Below are 20,013 nucleotides of genomic sequence, written 5' to 3'. Positions count from 1 at the left end.
ATTAGAGACTAAACAAATGCTACTAATGACAAATAATTTTAAGTAAGTGAAGAGAGTGCACCATTTTATGTAACTCATAAGGAAAGATTTCATTAAACCAAAATCTTACTCAGCAAATTTAAATAATCTCATAACTTATGTCTCATGTCAGATTTGATTTTTTAAATTGTAATTGATTTATAACATTTTGTTAATTTCTACTGTACAGCAAAGCGATTCAGTTAAATTTGATTTTTTTAATGATTGTTTCTTCAAAAAATACACAATCTAGTTGTATTTATTGTAACTCAAATATAATAAAATATGTCTATTACAAGGTGGGTCTTAGAGCATCTTAAAACCTTAAAAGATTATGATTCCGTTTAATTTCTCATGGGTTTTTATTGAGGAAAAGATTTCAAATATGATTCAATAAACACAATTCAAGGAAATACCAACCAAGTAAAAATCTCAGGACCACAGTTCCTGAGATGGCAGGAACTGTGGTCCCAGCAAGCATGAGCCCTGGGTGTTGGGTTGGCCCAGGTCTTCAGTATTACAGAGGGTCCCTAGGGCCTGACTTAAGACACCACTCTCTGACTTTGCCACTGAGAGGAAAGTAAACATTGACAACAGCAGCTTCACATCCTTGAACCAGTATGAGCTCAGAGTGAAATCATCTTTAGTTCACTAAAAGAAAAAAAAAGAGGAGTTTCCTGGTGGCACAGTGGATTAAGGACCTTCATTGTCATTGCTGTGGCTTGGGCTGCTGCTGTGGCACAGGTTCAGCCTGGGAACTTCCTCTTGCTGTGGGCGCGGCCAAAGCAGGAGACAGGCTGCCTGGATCCGCCTACTAGTTGTGTGATCTGGGCAACTTCCTTCATCTTTTCATGCCTCAGTTTCCTTATTTATAAAATGCAAATGGTAACAGTGCCAAACTTACAAGGTTATGTGAGGATTTAGTGAGTTAATCAATTTAGTGCTTAGAAATGTGCCTGACACATAGAAGGTACTTTATTATAAGAGTGCAAATGGGTCATTAACTTTTCCAGGAAAAACAGTCTACCATTAGCATATCATTTAACAATATTTTATAGGACTTAAAATTTTTTATATTGCTCAAATCCATTCAAATAAGCATGTTTATAAATTGAGTGCTTTTAGCAGTAATGCTGTTTTCTTAATGATACAACTAAGAACTCACATGTTACTGACAGACTTTCCTTCCATTGCAGTCTCCTGAGGTCAGGTAAACATAGTCAGAAATATTATAGCTACCTGGTGACACAAAAGATGACTAAAAGAAACTATGTAAAATTCACTGTCAGGAAAAAAACGTAGCCTTGTGTTCTTAAGGCGTTATGGAAGGTTAACTGTGAGAAATGATGATTTGAAAAAGTATGAAAAAGAAACTTCCATTACAGCCTTGTAAAAGTCAAACTATCTTAAATGCATCATCAAAACTAATGTTATCACATTTATGATAATATGATTTAAAAATAATAAGTGATTATGTTTCTTCAACAGCTCAAAACCATCTTATACCCCCCCCCAAAAAATGACGTGTATTCTCCTTTTAGTTTTAGATGATTTGGATAGCAAACTGGCTCAGGAACAATCTTCAAGCTCAGTGAACATCAGAGCACCTCTCAACTATGGATCAAGGACACAGTTCAGTCCTTTTTACTCCAGTGAGAACAGACACGGCACTCTCACAGGAAGGCACAGAAACTGCTATAATGAAACTTCGAATATGTCTATCTATGATGTCTTAAGACCAAGAACCCCTCAGGAAGGTTTTAAAACCTTTTCTCCTCGAACAAGGACAATTTATGATATGTACAGGACAAGGGAGCCCAGAGTCTTAAAAGAAGATTACATGCAAAGGAATGCTTTTGGTAGTACTTCTCTGTGTTTCGACAGCAGGCAGCAATCAGCCTCACCAGCTGCAGGGTATTTCACAGCAAGAAGCTTACATTTTCCAACCTCACCTCAGAACAAGAGTGGGTTTATACCACCAAGTCATCAACAGAGCCCAAAGAGAACTCCTTTATCATCTATTGTGTGGAACAGATCAGATTCTTCTAGAGACTGGCAGAACCAGGAGGAATTCCCAAGGGCACCATCACCAATGGAAATTGACCCTGCTGACCAGTCTTTGTACCCCAGGTGTTTTCAGGATAATAGGAAATATGAATTTTACCAAGCACAGAGTATTTATCAGACTGTTGGTTTCAGTGCCCGGATAGATAATGCAATGAGTCCTGACCCATTTGAGAACTCGGAGAATATGCCATTCTACCATGAAGATAACCCATTTACTAGATCTTTCTTTAGCAATACCTTTGGACGAAGCAGGGAGCAGAGACTTGGACAAAGTCCTTTTTGGGGCCAACAGGAAGAGTATTCTTCCTGGTCTGACTTTCGTCAAAGAAGGAAACCATTCACTTCATCTGACAGAGACTTTGAAACAATCTCCATTGAAGCAAATAATGCATTTGCTGGTCATGACCATAATATTCCTTCTCAGCACTGGGCATCATTTTCTCCTAGTTACAGAACAAATATCTCCAGAAACCAAGAGGAGCCACCTCCCTGGCAGTGTGAATCGCAGACATCCACACTGGAGAGCATGGAGAGGTCACAAGTGAATAGGAACCAGTCTGTACATTTCAACACACCAGATGTTTGCTCCAGGACTGATTCAAGCTATCACATCACATCTGGTGGGTTAGAATGTCAACAGGACAGTTCTATAGAAGCACATATAAACAAAGAAGCTTACCCACTTGGAATTGCTCAGACTCCAGCATCCTCATTCAAAACTACCTTCCCACAGATTCCTGATGACAGAGGGAATCCTCAGAGTCCCAGCTTTCAGAATCCCACTGTCACTTTGCATACAAGTAAGCCTGCCTCTCTTCCAATAAGAAGCTCCACAGAAGTCGCTGTAACCAACAGTGACTCAGTTGGACCTCCACCTCATACTGAAAGCCAGCCCAATAGCTTTGTCACAGAAGTGAATAATGAGAAAAACTTGAATGAATCTATTTTGGAAAAAGACAAACAACTGAACAAGATGGACCAGACAAACATGACAGATGAAATACCCCAACTTGTTTCACAGACAATAATGTCTAAACTTTTACCTGATTTTCAAAATCCCCTCTCCCAGGACTCAGCCAAGAGTAGCAGACTTGTTTTTAATGCATCTACCACAGTAAGCTCAAAAAAGCTTCCTGGAGTCATTTCCAAGAGAGATCTCTCCAAAATTCATAAAGTCGATGAATTAAAAAAAGATAAGAGTTATACTGGAAACAGAAAACTTGGCTCAGCATTCACTCAGGAAAGCAGAACAATAGCACCTTCTCCCAGCCCAAGTCAGGCTTGTCCCCAGGAGTTAATGGTAAGTAATGATGATATTTCAAGCATTATTAAAAACAACCGCTGGAGTTCTGAACATACTGATAATCAAAACACACAGTCTCCAGAAAAGCCTGCTGCTTTAGATACCAAGAAAGAACGATGTACCACAACTTATTCTACCAACCATAGCAAGTTAGCTGCTCACAGCAATATGCCACATGATTCTTTAGATCTGCCATCAGGTACACTCCCAGACTCCTCACCATCAAATGCTCCTTGCCTTGATACTCTGCTGACTCCTTCTACTACAGTGTTCTCCTGGAAATGTCCTTCAGGCAAAGATCCATTTCTGGGAGAAAGAGAAGAAAAGGATATTGATAGCAAGAGCCAAAATAGTCAGTTTTCGCTAAGCCTCTCAGAAAACAAAAAGAGTAATGATAAGTGTGTGCCTGTATATAATGAAGTGGTGGAAGTTGTCAAATGCCATTCACACCTGCCTTCCAGGGATGGAAAGGGAAAAGGAAAAATAAGACGACGTACATCCTGTATTGAAAAGTTAAGCAAAACGGAAAGTCGATCATCATCTACAAGTGACAGCAGTCACCTCACTGAAGGGACTCAAAGCAATTCCAAGGCTCCTGAGCCTCACACAATTTACTGCACTTTACCAAGAAAGTCAGCCGCTTTTCCCATCAGTAACAGGAAGTCTGAAAGCAAGATAATGGCTTCTTCGTCTAGGAATGAGCCATTTCCATTCCAAATCAACAATGATGTGGAAGATCCAGTAGGAAAGTACACATCAAACAAATTCAGCCCTAATTCTTATGAGTCAGAAAGCAAATGTTCCGAAGTGGCTTCAGACTCAGTCTCGATAGCACTTGAAGCCACAGAGGGGATGAGAAATACGACAAACACTGGACCTGCTTCCGCTAGAAAAGGACCACTTCCAGTCAAGAGGGCTGTGTCATGTCCTTTAGGGGTACCATATGCCTCACCTGGAAGAGATGAAAGGGAAGAAGTCTTGCTCTCAGACACTGATGCTTCCACCAGAACACTAAGTCCTTGGGAGAGACTCATCAACCCTCTGGGACATGACTCATCTGTTCCGGATTGTGCTTTAAGCCAAAGACAGCACCAAAAGGAATACTTTCAAGAAAACACTGAAAAGAATGGTCAAATTGCTGCCTCTAGGACAGGTATATTTTCCCATCCAAATGAACGCCCTTTACCTATTTCTTCAGATATGTCTGGAAAAGAAAGTAGGAAAACATTACACAAATTTAAGACTACAAGTATGTTTTCTGTTTCTGGTGATGAAGATAATGTGAAATGTCTTGAGGTGGTTTCAATATATTATACTCTACCAAGGAAACACAGCAAGAAATTCAGTGACCTTCTTCAAAAGTATACACAAAATATCGATTTACTTACAGAGTCAACTAAAGTGGGGACTGAAACATCTAATGTTTTAGAAAAAGACAAACTAAATTATTCTACAGAAGAGCAGTCAGGAGCACCTTCATCTGAAGATCTAAAGACGCTGGTCAGCTCTGCTCAGGAGAACCATCACTGTCTTTCTCACACCACTGAAAATATGACTGTTTTACAGTTACCAAGTTTGGGCCCCTCAGAACCTTCACTACAGGAAATGGCTTCTATTGAGGCCAATATTTCTCTCCATAAAGAAGAATCTAAAGCTAGAGAGATTCCCCCACACAGTGTAGCTAAAACGCCTCTCTGTGATTCACAGAGCAGGAAAGAGAAAGGGAAAAAATTGCAAAGTGAAACCCTGCATACTGCATCAATGCTTCAGGGGAAAAAAGTTACAAAAGAGAAATCCTCAAATTGTCAGCAGTCCATTAAATCAGGTCACAGTGGTTTGTCTAACCTCCCAGCCCACTCAGAAGAGAATGTTGAAAATTCCCAAATCATCAGAAGTTCTGGAGGATGTACAGATAGTGGTACAGCCATCACAGCTATCCAAAGTCCTCAGAAAGATACCACAGGCATCGCTATAGATGAGAGCTCCGATGGATTGCAGCCTAGGGCGGTCAGAGGGGAAATTAACACAGATTTCTCCCCAGAAACTGATAAACCACTTTCTGACTCAGAAAGTCAAGTCTTTGCTCTTACTCCAGCTTTGCATAAACTACAGCTTGACCAAGAGACTTATTCAGGAGAACAAGATTTAGACAGTAGTTTGCAGTCTGAACCCAGAGAACTACCTTCAAGAAGTCAGGAGGTAAATGTGGCAGAGAGCAAGGCTAAAGATGAAATGCAGAAGTTGGTGTGGGATCAACCTGCACTTCCTGGAGGAAGTAATAAAAATAAAACCAGCTTGGATAACCTAGAAAAGGGGAAAAACAAACCTTCAGTTAAACACAGATTGGCAGCCATGTCTAAAGCAAGCAGAAAATTTCCATCTAAAGATTTAAGCCCCAGAAGACATGTAGCTACTATCTTTCCCCAACATGGGGACAGTTCTGGCTTCAGCACTTTATCTCTTGGCACACCAGAGTGCAAACCACTGTCCCCTGAGCCTGCTTTAAAGTCCACAGAATCCGCAGGTGAAAGCAGGCTGAGTAATGATGAAATGAATGTGGAGAAATCTGAGAACCCTCTCCAGGTTACTGCAGCATCCAACAGAGAATCTTCTACACACTTAAGCACTCAGAAGTCTAACAGGATTTCACAGCCACATCAGAATGAGTTTCAAAATATCTCCAGATCACAAGCGATGTATGACAATTCTAAAGAAGTATCAGTACCTCAGATTTTGGAAAGGAAGTCAGGAACCTTGGTCCAGCCCACAATGATCAGCCTCAGGGAAGCAGACTTCCCTGACCAGCGGAGGAGGCTAGACCCTCCTTTTCAGTTGGAGCCTGAAGAGAAATCTGCAGTAAGCATCCCACTGACCAGTTGTCAGCAACAACAAAGAAGTGCTGCATCTCTGGAGTGGAAACCTGAGCCACACTCCTATCGTTCAAAGAGTTTAAAAAGCATCAATGTGCACGGTGATCTGTTACGCAAAAGTCATCCTGCAAAAGTCAGGGAGCGCCATTTTTCTGAAAACACTTCTATTGACGATGCCCTGAGTCGACTGACCCTTGGAAATGAATTGTCTAACAACAGTGAGTACAATCGAAGATTCAAATCCTTTTCTGAACTCACCTCCTGTGATGAAAATGAAAGTTGGGCTTTGTACAGAGACAGGACAAAAATGGGTCGCAGGTCGGCAACATCTATATCAAGACCTATGGACTATGGGATTTTTGGGAAAGAACAGCAGCTGGCTTTCTTGGAAAATGTAAAGAGGTCACTCACACAGGGGAGATTATGGAAACCAAGTTTTCTTAAAAACCCTGGCTTCCTGAAAGATGATATAATTAGCCCCCCTAACCCAACAGAGTCATCGAGTTCAAATCCTCCTAGTGATCAGATGCCAGGAGATGGCTTCTCTCTAAGTGCGCCACTAAATATCTATGTAGAGGATCCAGTAGACTCAGACTGTGACACAGACACAACCACAGATGACGAATATTACCTGGATGAAAATGACAAAGAGTCAGAGCTGTGATACTTTTTCAATGAAATGTATGACTTTTTAACCAAGAGTTTATAATAAAAGTAATGTGTAAATAAATATATATGTCTATGGAAAGGACAAATATTTTTTTAAAAAATCTAGTCTGGGCAGTTTCTGCTCAGAAACAACCCAAATTCTCTCTTTCCCTGCCTATGCACCCTATATATAGACTTCCTGCATTCTAGAGCAATGAGTTCTTATTTAGAGGGAGTCTCTGCTATTTTCTTCCCCTTTATACATCCCTGGCCATCTGCCACTCAGTCCCAGCTTAATCTCTAATTTACTGTACAGTTTTGGCTTTCTGCTCTACCTTCCTCCAACATGTTGGTTTTTTTTTTTTACACATTTCATTGTGATTTACAATTCTAATATCCCAACACAACAGGAAAAGTCTGCATTTGCCTCCTCCATACTCATAACAGTACCTCCTCTACCCATACTCATGACGTTAAATAAAATATAGAGGTGATGGCAATGAAGTAAATACGATTATCCTGTTTGACTCATCAACATTCATTTGGGGTTGTTGTTGTTTTTCAAAGATAAGGGCATCCTGTATCCGTAGTGGAGCCAGGGAGGCACATGTGGAGTGTTTGCGGAGATGATAGGGAAGAGCTGAATCCCTAGTAAGACAAAGAACATTAGCGCTCCTAGGATTTCCCTTGAAATAGTTTGTAGGATGACACAGAGGGTGGCTTGGCCACAGACTTTCTGGTCAGGAAGGGAACATACTGAGGGGTGGAAATAAGCCAACATCCCTTCATGAGACTGGCATCCTTACTGCAGCTCTCCCAGCAACTGTTCTCCGTTTCTCCAGAACCATCCATTTTAAAAATGTTCTTTGTTTGTAGGACAAAACTTTTTTTCCATCTGAGACGTTTTAGTCACAAGTGGTAGCCTTGGTCAAGTCCCTGAAATACTACCAAATCACAGCTGACACCTTAGGGTTCATAGACTTTCTTGCCATTTACTAAACCCCTGGGAATTAAAAGGCAGAACTTCTAAGGGCTTGTCACTATGATTCCTTCAGTAACTTATCATACCCACTGATAACTGGGCTTTCCTAACTCTTTCTCCTCCTAATCAGGATAAAGACCAATAAATAGGTGGTGGTGAAGCTAATTTGCTGGAATTACAGAAATCATGCAGTCCTGGCTCTTAGTACTGTGAAGGTTGACATGAATAGATTTCATCTTGTTTGGTTTATATTTGCTTCCTGGCCCAATTTTTGTCTCGATTTTTTTCTCACCTAGTCTGTTTTATCCATATAAATTAAGGATAGTGATAAATGTTGGGGAAGTGCGCAGAGATTTGGAACTGATAGAAATGCAAGAGGACTATATTATTATCCTTTCAGTCATCGCCTTGCCTAGAATCAAAATGCCAGGGCTAGTTTACACTGTTGCCTTGAAACTCAAAATTAATGGAAATGTGGTAAATAACATGAAAGCTATTTCTTAAATCTATAAATCATCTTAAACTTCAAGCTCCGACCAATCCTGAGCTCAAAGAAACTGATGATAGTTTTTTGGGGTGGGTTTTTTTTTGGTCTTTTTAGGGCTGCACCCATGGCATATTGAGGTTCTCAGGCTAGGGGATGAATCAGAGCTGTAGCCTCTGGGCTACGCCAGAGCCACAGCAATGCCAGATCTGAGCTGTGTCTGAGACCTACACCATAGCTCACAGCACCTCTGGATCCTTAACCCACTGAGCAAGGCCAGGGATCGAAACTGTGTCCTCATGGGTACTAGTTAGATTCTTTTCTGCTGAGCCACGACGGGAATTCCTGATAATAGAATTTTAAATCAACTCTAAACATCTCCATTTAAATTTATATGGTAAAGAATAAATAGGAGTTCCCTTGTGGCACAGCAGGTTAAGGATCCAGAGTTGTCACTACAGCAGCTCTGGTTGCTGCTGTAGTGCAGGTTTGATCCCTACCTGGGAACTTCTGCATGTCCCAGACACGGCCAAAACCAAAAAAATAAATAAATAACATTTTATTCTTTGCTTCATGTATGCTTATGAATTTTCTACCTGCCTTTTTCTATTTATCTGATTATTTAAGTAAAATTTCATAAACCATGAACTACGTTTTCTATGCAGTTTTAAAATATTCAAAGTTAGGAGTTCCCATCGTGGTGCAACAGAAACAAATCCGACTAGGAACCATGAGGTTGCAGATTTGATCCCTGGCCTCGCTTAGCAGGTCAAGGATCTGGTGTTGCCATGAGCTGTGGTGTAGGTCACAGACACTGCTCTGGTCTGGCATTGCTGCAGGTGTGGTGTAGGCCAGCAGCTATAGCTCCGATTAGACCCCTAGCCTGGGAACCTCCATATGCCCTGGGGTGTGGTCCTAAAAAAAAAAAAAGACATAAAATCTTCAAAGTTAATATTTCAATTAAGATTCTTGGTTTTATAAATGATCAACTTGCAAATTCTGTTTCAGTAAATACTCCGAGTTGACATGTATGTTACAAAAGGTAAAATGAAGTTAACTTGTTTTTCACTGAATTCAGGCTGTATCAACAGTTAAGTAAGTTAAGGTCAGAATCAACAGCTACTCTGGAGCCCTGATTCTCTATGCTGAAATCTACTCTCTGAATCCAAAGGTGATTGATGGCCAGTGCTCACCTGCACTATGTGTAATGTTTGCTTGTTGGTCTGGCTCAAGAATCAAGAAAACAGAAAATTTATGAAAATAGCACCTTCTATAGTTTTATACTTTTATAAAGCACTTCGTTAAAGAAGCGTAGCAAATGTCTGTGTATTTTAACATACAAACTGCTGCTTTTTAATATTCATTTTTGGTATAGCTACAGTAATTTATAATTCTCATTTTTATATTCATAACATGTTTTCTAAAATACATAATCATCATTAAAGTAAATATTCACATAAATGGAGTAAATCATGAGAAAATCAATACAAATAAGTACCTGGTAAATTATTAACTTGTTTAAATGATAGACTTCTATAACCACAAATCTTACATGTAAAGTTTATTTAAAATAGGACTTAATGAGATGATTTTAATTCTTAGAGACGTCCTTCTGAATAATTTACCTGCTTACATTGTAAGTACATTGATGTTACTAAAACTCCAACTGTTATGAACAAGGTTTTGGCTGATGATAAGCTGATAAAAGCTATTTGTATAGGTGGTACATGTGTGCCTATGCTGGAGGTGGTGAAAGTCACTTAGGTTATGGTGAAACTCCACGCCTCCATAAAAGTAATATATTTTTAACGCCAAAAGGTTAAGGAGGCCTTATGGCTAAGAGTTTCATGTAAATAATAGTAATAATGCATTAGAATATCCCATTTAAATGTACAGCCTAAATATGTAAATGTTATACTTGGAGGTATTTGACTGGCATTTCCGTATTTCTGAAATGTATAATAAGCCTTAAGCACTTTGGCTGAAATGTTGTCATATAAACCTTTTATGTACTTGTTCTTGAACCTGTTCTCTAGCTATGAAATGTGTTACAAGACAAGGTGCAAATTTAAAACAATGCCTGTGTTGAAATAAAGGATTTAAATAGATGCATTGTTTGACTTGGTTTTTATTCCCACCCTCAAATGATTATTTTTAAGTGTGAAAGTTTCAGGAAAAATACAAAAAGGAGAGTAGCGTGGACAAAAATATTCAAGCAAATCTTTCTGGTGGCTACTGAATAAGATCAGCCGTAAGGGTGATATTAGAAAACAATGACTCCTTTTCTCTTCTCCTTCCATTTGTACCAAAAAGCAACCAAGCAGCAATTGGAGATCAAAGTACCTGGTTGCATAAGAAAGGAGGACTGAGGAGGGTCTGGCATTTTCTCTGAGTGTTTATAGAGGAAGAGGAAGCTCCTTGGGTCATCCACTGCTTAGGAAAGATAAGCAGTTCTTTCCAGTTGAAATGTAAGACATGGACTGTTAATCTCTGCTAAACAAATTAGTAAATCTGTACTATCCTTTTTTTTTTTTTTTTGCTTTTTTTAGGGTCGCACGTGTGTGATATATGTAAGTTTCCAGGCTAAGGGTCAAGTCTAAGCTGCAGCTGCCGGCCTTCGCCACAGCCGCAGCAACGCAGGATCCCAACTGCATCTGCCCCAACACCACAGCTCACGGCAACGCTGGATCCTTAACCCACTGAGCAAGGCCAGGGATTGAACTCTCATCCTCATGGATACTAGTCGGGTTTGTTACCCCAGAGCCACAAGAGTAACTCCTGTACTCATTTTTGTCTTTTTTAGAAAAGGACCCCAACACCATCTCTCTACCAAAGACAGGAGAGTGTCATCATCTTGAATGTGGGCAGAATTTTATTCAGAATATTTTTACTGTCCTTTATCAAAATTTAAAATACATTTGATCAATTAGGATTTTTATAGAATCCTCTCTAGGTGGTTCAAACAGAAAAGGAATCCTTTCCAGATTATGCTATCATTCCAGGCTAGAGTAAAGTCAGAAGTACTTTTGAAATGTTATGGAAGTATACAGTGGTTGCTGATACAATTGTCTTCCTGGTAGACACTTTTTAATTTTCTCTGGCAATTCTATTCTCTGACTGACATGCCATCATTATCACATGTTCATTGTGGAAGAATCAAAGGTCTTAAAAACCCTAAGAGTCTGAGCACAATCAATTGGTTCAGGGATTTGTGCCTGACTCAGACTGACTCAACATGTAGTGTTTTAGGAGGAAATATCCCTCTATTATGACATTCTAAATGCAAGTTAGTATTTAAACCAATTGTCTCATAACCTAAAATCCATCCTTGGAACTGTAATATACGGAAGAGCAGGCACTGTGTTTATATTCCCAGCACCTGGCAGAATGCATGACAAAAAGTAGGTGCTGAATAAATACTGCTGAAGTAAACAAAAAATAAATTTTTATAACTTTTTATGAGATCTAAATTTGTCGAAGCCCATCTAAGCTTTTTGTTAATAACATTGGAAATGAGACAATTCTCTAATGTCAAAAAAAATGAATTTATTATAATGATACAGGGCTATCCCAGAAACCAAGGGCAGATATGCTGCCTATGATCTGTGCCAAGGCTCTAGCATACACTTTCTAGAAAACCCATAGAGTTTTCTATCATTCTCCTCCATTTTCAGTCTAAAAGGCAAAAAAAAAAAAAAAAAAAAAGTGACATTTATATTGCCTCTGTATAAGAGAACAGTTAGAAATTTAAATCTCTTAACACTGATTTTAAACTCCCAAGGAAAAGATTGCCACTGGTTCAGTATGAGGCAGGTCCTAAACTGTGGCCACAGGTTAAGGTCATGTTTTGCAAAGCCTCCTTGTTAACTATGGATTGTGTAGCTAAAAAAAAAAAAAGCAGTTTATAGAAAATGTATGAACTAAGTGGAAAAGTGATAGCTGTGGATTTTACAGCTTTAATGTGTAGATTCCAGGGGCCAATACAAATCATGAAAGCATACATATAGCATGTAGACCTTCCAGTGTCACACACAGACTCTAATTCTATGTGTCTGAGATTGGAACTCAAATATGGATGAATGTGAAAGGGGACAGAAAACTTCTTGGAGTGTGTTATGTATTTCAAGTTTTGTGCATGACATTTCTCCTGCCTGGAATACATTTCTCCTCCTCCTCCTTTGGCAGATTCCTCTTTGACCTTCATGAGTCAGCATAGACACCATCTCTTTCAGAAGGCCTCTCAGTTCTCCAAAGGTTGGGTTAACTGGGCCTCATGTGATACTTATATTGGAAGAGGCAATCTGCCATGGGCCCCAGACATACTGTATGTCTTTGCTGGTATTCAAGACTGTAAGTCCTTGGCCATTCTTTACCCAGGCCACTTCTCCAGGTGTGTTTACTGCAAGCATCCTAGAGATATGAGATAACATTTCCCCACCGACAAAAAGCAGACTTAATTCTCCTAACTCTAAAAAAGGTAAGACCCCAAAGTTAGAGTGTATCTCTTGTAATGCAGCTTACTGCAGGCATCCATGACAGGCCTTTTGCATTGTCCCCCCTGGACTTCAGATGGGGGAGTGGAGTGGTATTTGTCTGCTAGGGCTGCCATAGCAAAATACCACAGACTTAAACAACAGAATTCATTTTCTCACAGTTCTAGAGGCTAGAAGTACCAGATGTGGACAGGCTTGATTTCTCTTGAGCCCCCTCTCCTTGGATTGCAGATGGATGCCTTCTCACTGCACCCTCACATGGTCTTTCTGCTGTGCCCAAGCATTCCAGGTATCTCTCTGTGTGCCCAAAATTTCCTCTTCCCATAAGGACACCAGTTAGATGGGATTAAGGCTGCCCTCATGACCTACTTGTAACTTCACCTTCTTTTTTAAAGGCCCTATCTCCAAATCAGCTCACAGTCTGAGGTAATGGGGTTATATATCTACATATGAATTATGGAGGAACTCAGTGCAGCCCATAACAAGGGAAATGGGGATTCAACACAAACTGACAAGAAGCTCTGGCTACTGCTTTCACCATGAAAAATAAAGTTCTTTGTCTCTGACCCACAAGGAGTCTGTGTCTTTTGAGAGCATCCATGAAACAATAATAGACTAATTTACTAGCTTGTAAGCAGGTAAAATCCCCAACCCTACAAAGTTCTTGACATCCATATTTTCGCACCTCTCACGCTATTTACATTGCCTCATTGTCTTCTCCTCTAAACCACAGGAGCGGTGAAGTCAAAGTATAATGTAGTCATGAAATAAATGTTTGTTGTGAATGAGATTTGATTTATTATAAAGTATGTACTCAAGACATTGGTTGATCAAAGAGATATAATTTCCAAGATATGGGTTAAGATGGGAAAGAAAACAGGTTGATATAGATTCAGTACTGCTAAACCAGTATTTAGATACAATTATACGGCTTCCTTCATCTGTTCTCAAAAACACTAGGTGTTACCACAACTGTTATATAATTTACTAGCCCATATTTTACTATCATCCATTATCAGCTAACCCTCAGATTATTTCTCTAAAATTGTTTTAGTTTTGGTATGAGCCACATGGGAAGGCCGCAAAATTTTTTTAGTTTTGAATTTGGAAGAATGCAAACAACATGTGTTCCAAACAAAATTTTGGGATAGAGTGAAGCAAAGTTTTCTTTTTCTTTTTTTTTTTTTTTGTCTTTTTAGGGCCACGCCCCAGCATATGGAGGTTCCCAGGCTAGGTGTTGAATCGAAGCCGTAGCCGCTGTCCTATGCCACAGTCACGGCAATGCCAGATCTGAGCCTTGTCTGCAACCTATATATACCAGAGCTCACAGCAACACCAAATCCTTAACCCACTGAGCAAGGCCAGGGATGGAACCGTGTTCTCATGGATGCTAGTCAGATTCGTTTCTGCTGAGCGACAATGGGAACTCCCAAGTTTTCAATTTAAAGTATCCAGACACTCCCACAAATTTAGCAGTGAAAGTAATGTCAGGCAGTGCTGCACTTTAGCCTTACTAAATTATCAGTGATTTACTACCATTTCCTGAAAATCTTTCCAAAGTGCAAAGAACACTGCCTACAAACTTTGCTCAGCTTTACTAAAATAGGTCAAGAGAACTGGGGAAAGTATGGGAAAGATTTTACCCTGATACACTTTGGTTATAGCAAGAATGCTGAGCAGCCCAATTAAAGACAGGTGATGAACCTGTGGCTTTCCAGGGCCAGATTCTGGAGTCTCTAGGTTAAGAAACTACCAGGAGGGTGCAGAAACCCTGTGGGATGTGAATTTCCCTTCACTCCCCTGGCCTGTGAAGAATTATTTCCTTTGAATAGATTCAAATCATAAACAGAAGAAGGAGAAATAATTAATGTAGATAAAACGGTCAGAAAAGGCTTCCAGCTGTTAGGCTCTTGCCAGTCTCTTCCAGCATCTGAGGAGTAATCAGGACCAGTCATTCTTCATCAATTACGGGGGACTGGCGCTTCTGACTTTGAGGTGACACCCACCCACCAGGCTTAACCCTCACCTTTTGCTACTCCAGTGCTCAGCTTCCAGCTCCCAGCCCGAGGCCTGGCCCAAACTCTGAATATTCAGCAAACACTTGTTGAAGGGAAGTATAGGGAGTTAGGGCATTAGGGAGAATGGAGGCAGTCACGGTCCAGCAAGGGAGACTGCTGAGCAGAAAGCAAACAAGACAAAGGGAGTAGAATTCGGTTGGTGCTGGTGTAAACAGACGGGCTGGAGGAGTTGACCTGAGAGGGGAGCAGGGATGTGACACTTGCTCCGTGTCTTGTAAACGCAGTGAAACTCCTTGTTTGAAGGCATCTCCCTAAGCTCAAGGACTCCCCTCGCCTCTGGGCCTTTACTCTGGTTGCAGAGCAATCACCATTGTGTTTGTGTCCTTTAAAGGATGGTTTCCTCTAAACAACTGCTCCAGCATCCAGAGGTGGGGACGGAGCGCGGCCTCGCGCCCGCACGCATGCTCTTCTCTCATTTCGGCGGTGGGGAAGCGACGAGCCTGTCGCGGACCCCGGGCCGCGCCCCAGACCAGAGCCTACTGCGCGCCCCAGCGTGGGGCGCTGGCGGGGAGCCGGGGGCGGGCCGGCGGCGGTGGCGCACTGCCCGCCCCGGGGTGGGCCGGCCCTGGCCCGCGCGCTCCCGGCCCCTCTCGCGGCCGAGCAGGACCGCAGCGGCCCCGCGACCATGCGCCGCCTCCCGCGCGCCGCGCTGCTCCAGCTGCAGCTCGTCCTGCTCGTGGCCGCGGGCCCCCCCGAGGCTCCGGTCAGTGCGCCGCGCAGCCTGGTGTGGGGGCCCGGGCTGCGGGCGGGCGTCGTTCTGCCCGTCCGCTATTTCTACCTGCAGGCCGTCAGCCCGGAGGGCCACAACCTCACCCGCTCGCCCCCAGGTAGCGTTCGGCCACCCACCCTCCTCGCCCGGCTGCCCTCTCCCCTGGTCCCCGCCGCGCGTCCCCGTCGCAACCGCGCCTGTAGGGAACCCGCCCGCCGCCGGCGTGGCCTCCTTCCCCGGGTCTGGTCACCTCCTCTTCCCTCCCCCTCCCCGGACCGAAGTGGGAGGAAGTTGCAACCCGAGTCGGCTGAGTGAATGAATGAACTCCGAGGGCAGCTTCCTGGGCTAACGTGTAGGGACTGATGTTCCGAAAGGACGGCGCCCAGGGTGCCAAGGAAAGCAGCGTGAGTCATCAGCTGGAGATGGTCTTTCAACCCCTGACTTGTCTGAGCTGTTGCAGCCTGAAGGGAGTGCCTTCTCCGGTTGAGTCACCCAGCCCAAGAACCCGGTAGGGTTACCTTGTTTAGGCGTGATGGGTTTGAAAGAGCTTCCTCCTACACAAAGAGGTGTCAGAGCAGTGGGCAGAAACGAGGGAGTTTTGCTTGCTGGATTTTTGTTTTCTTGGAGTTTTGAGCTCTTGAAAGCAGATTGCTGGAATTAGTGAAACTCGAACTCATTAGGTTTTTCCTCTATCCAGGGTGGATCTGGTCCCGAATCCCTGCCGCCCAGTCATCCTCCCACGTTCTCCTGAACAGATTACCTTGGCAACTTCTTACAACTTGTCCTGCCAGTTTCAAGTTGTTGCCAGTTAGGATTTGTTCATTTACGTCTAAATTATGTCCTGCCAACTGGCACCCTGTTTTATCAACAATCAGAATACTTAGTGCCCTTTCTGCTGCCAGTGGAAAACTCTGAGTACTTTTAGACTCTCTATGGCCCAAAAGATCAAAAGAGTCTTAAACCTAGATCCAATCTTTCACTATGGGTGTATTTTCTTCTTTATTGTTTTCTTTGCTTTCTAAAATTAATTTTATAGTGTTATAATGGAAGGGGGGACATTGGAAATAAAAAAAGATGACAGTTCATTGGTGGCTCCGTGGGTTATAGATCAGAGCTGTCACTACTATGGCTCCATCACTGCTGTGGTGCAGGTTTGACAACTGGCGGGGGACTTCTGCAGGCCAAGTGCCGCCCAAATAATACATTTAATAAATAGAAGTTCCTGTCATGGCTCAGCGGAAAGAAATCTGACTAGCATCCATGGGGATGCAGGTTCCATCCCTGGCATGGCTTAATGGATTAAGGATCTGGTGTTGCCTTCAGCTATGGTGTAGGTCACAGACAAGACTGGGATCCAGTGTTGCTATGACTGGTGTAGGCTGACAGCTGCAGCTCCAATTGAACCTCTAGCCTGGGGACCTCCATATGCTGGGGTGCAGCACTAAAAAGCCAAAAAAAAAAAAAAAAAAAGAATAAGTAAATTAAAATACTGATGGACAAGGAAAAATTGTTATACATGAAAAAGGAAAGTTATGTGATCCAAAATGAAATACTGTTGATCCTACTGTTAATGAAGGAACTATACATTCAAACAAAATTCAGTTTTCTAATCTGAAAATAATGGCAAAGTTTTTTTTTGTTGTTTTTTTTTTTTTGTCTTTTTGTCTTTTGTTGTTGCTATTTCTTGGGCCGCTCCTGCGGCATATGGAGGTTCCCAGGCCAGGGGTTGAATCGGAGCTGTAGCCACCAGCCTACACCAGAGCCACAGCAACGCGGGATCCGAGCCTCGTCTGCAACCTACACCACAGCTCATGGCAACGCCGGATTATTAACCCACTGAGCAAGGGCAGGGACGGAATCCGCAGCCTCATGGTTCCTAGTCGGATTCGTTAACCACTGCGCCACGACGGGAACTCCTGGCAAAGATTTTTAAAGTGATAATACTCAAAACTCTTAAGGGAGCAATGAGATGTTCTCAGACAGTGACCTTTATCCTCTGCTGGTGGGAGCTGATTTTTGGAAAGTAATTTTCCAATTATAGCAAGAGTTTTAAACATTTACAAACCTAATGTGCATAAATATGTTTCCAACATTTAGAAAATGTAATTAAAAATTATTTATGAAAAATGTCTTTGCTCTTTATCTGGCAACATGACTTGGCATCTGTCCTGAGAAAAAGATCAGAATATGATCAGACGTTTATGTGCAAGAATATTCTTGCAGCATTATGATTATTTATTTTAGTAAGTTTTCTTTCTTTTTTTTTTTTTTTTTTTTTTTTTGGTCTTTTTGCCATTTCTTGGGCTGCTCCCGCGGCATATGGAGGTTCCCAGGCTAGGTGGTCCAATCGGAGCTGTAGCCGCCAGCCTACGCCAGAGCCATAGCAACGCCATCGGAGCCGCGTCTGCAACCTACACCACAGCTCAGGGCAACGCCGGATTATTAACCCACTGAGCAAGGCCAGGGATCGAACCCTCAACCTCATGCTTCCTGGTCGGATTTGTTAACCACTGAGCCACGATGGAAACTCCTATTTTAGTAAGTTTTAATAGCCAACTATAAGGTAATTGCTAAACAAAATATGGTATATTCATGGGATGGTATATTTAATATCCATTAGAAGTAACATTTTCCATTCCACTGATAAGAGGTATCTAAAGCAGTAAGATTCATAGAAACAGAAAGTAGAAGGGTGGTTGCCAGGGCCTCTTGGAAGAGGGAAACGGGAAGTTGTTGAATGGATGTAGAGTTTCAGTTTCGCAAAATGAGATAGGTCTAGAGATTCCTTGTACAAAAACGTGAATATACTTAACTACTGAACTGAACACTTAAAAATGATTAAGATGGTCAGTTTTTACGTTTTTTACCACAATTACGATTTAAACTGTTAGGAGCTCCCTGGTGGCTCAGCAGGTTAAGGATCTGGCATTGTCACTGCTATGGCTCAGGTCATTTCAGGTTTTATCCCTGGCCTGGGAATTTTTTGTATGTGGCAGTTGCAGCCAAAAAAAATTTTTTTCCAAATTTTGAAATAATGTGGATTTTTTGTTTGTTTGTTTGTTTGTTTGTTGGCTGTGCCCTCGACATGTGGAAGTTCCTGGGCCAGAGATAAAACCTGTACCACAGCAGAGGACCTGAGCCACACCATTGACAGTGCTGGATCCTTAATCCACTAAGCCACTAGGGAACTCCTTAAAGTAATGTTTTAAAAGATTACTTAACAATGCTTATACTAGGCTAAGGATGGAAGAGGAAAAAAATTGTATAATTTTATTCCAATTTTGTAATAAATAAAATGAACCTGTACCTCACTTAGTGCTATCTGCGGTCACAGCAAGAGAGTAACACACTTTTTTCTCTCTTCTTTTTTCCCTCCAAAAAATTACCTCAAAATGATCATAATATTTTTATAATCAGGAGAAAACTCATAAGAAAAGAAAAAAAAAAGACTTTCACAAGGTCTTTTCAGACAACTTCATTCCTTTAGGTCCTCTTTGTTTCCTTTCAGGACACTTGATTTCTAGCTTCCACTTAAAAAGCTGCTCTATACTTTTGAAAATCTTACCCTATCAGTTTCTTACATTTTTTTGCCACCATCTTTCACTTGCAAGTCCTGAAAAAAAGTCTTTCTCCAGGAACTAATTGAAAAGGAGGTAAATTTTCCTCAAGCTGTAGACTGTCTTACATGACTTAAGCAAGATTCCCTTATTAAGTATCACTCCCGTTTAACAGCATTGCATTTATCTGAATACTATTGTTACATTGCATATCTCCAGGTACCTAGAAAAAAAAAGCTAGGGTTGCTAATATGATCATTGTGAGCTAGTTTGTAAGAAGATCCCGGAGAGTGTTCACTGTTAGCAGGCCGCCAGGCATTTTGGAGGACTTGCCCTTAGTCTCAAGGCTCATAAGTTGGCCTTCAGGGACTTTGGTCCCTTTGCCTGGTGGAGTCAATATTTTCGTTGCAGCTGTAGAGCACCTTAATAAACTTCCTAAACAATGTTCCATTGTACCAGGAATGGCAGAGACTATGAATTCTGGGAACCTATATATTAACATTACACATTGTGATGAGTTGGATTCAGAATGGGCTTTGAAAGAAGATGCAAGCTGTGTGCACATTTTGGCTCTGCTCCTCATAGGTGTGAGACCTTGGGCAAGTTACTTCTTCAAGGGAGCCTTGGCTTCCTGATCTGTAAAATGTGGTGACAAATACCTACCTCACAAGTTCTTGGAAGAAATAAATAAGAGAAAGCGTATATGAAAATCTCAAGCTCCGGGACTAGCACAGTCCTTGTGGCTAAGTGGATTTTTTAAAAATGCTTTTGATTTCTTTCCAAATCTTCAAAATTTCTGATTTT

At 41.6% G+C, this 20,013-nt stretch overlaps 1 protein-coding gene across 11 annotated transcripts in view; it reads left to right on the top strand.

Annotated features, from left to right (window-relative positions):
* LOC100512977 (KDEL motif-containing protein 2) overlaps positions 1-20,013 on the top strand; it is a 114,849-nt gene that overhangs the window by 75,937 nt on the left and 18,899 nt on the right. For 9 of the 11 annotated variants that reach the window (XM_013979360.2, XM_013979359.2, XM_021062744.1 and 6 more), the window contains one exon: positions 1,560-10,480. The exons of 1 other annotated variant lie outside the window; for it this stretch is intronic. In XM_013979360.2, coding sequence (XP_013834814.1) covers positions 1,560-6,922 — 5,363 coding nt within the window. In that variant the 3' untranslated portion in view covers positions 6,923-10,480. Of the gene's footprint in view, positions 1-1,559; positions 10,481-15,506; positions 15,771-20,013 lie in introns of those variants that run through there. One more of the 11 variants, XM_003129834.4, reaches the window with a different exon arrangement.

The sequence above is a fragment of the Sus scrofa genome, chromosome 9, assembly GCF_000003025.6.
Source record: "Sus scrofa isolate TJ Tabasco breed Duroc chromosome 9, Sscrofa11.1, whole genome shotgun sequence".
Classification (NCBI taxonomy): domain Eukaryota; kingdom Metazoa; phylum Chordata; class Mammalia; order Artiodactyla; family Suidae; genus Sus; species Sus scrofa.
The sequence above is the reverse complement of the archived record's forward strand: the minus strand, read 5'-3'. Positions and strand labels throughout refer to the sequence as shown.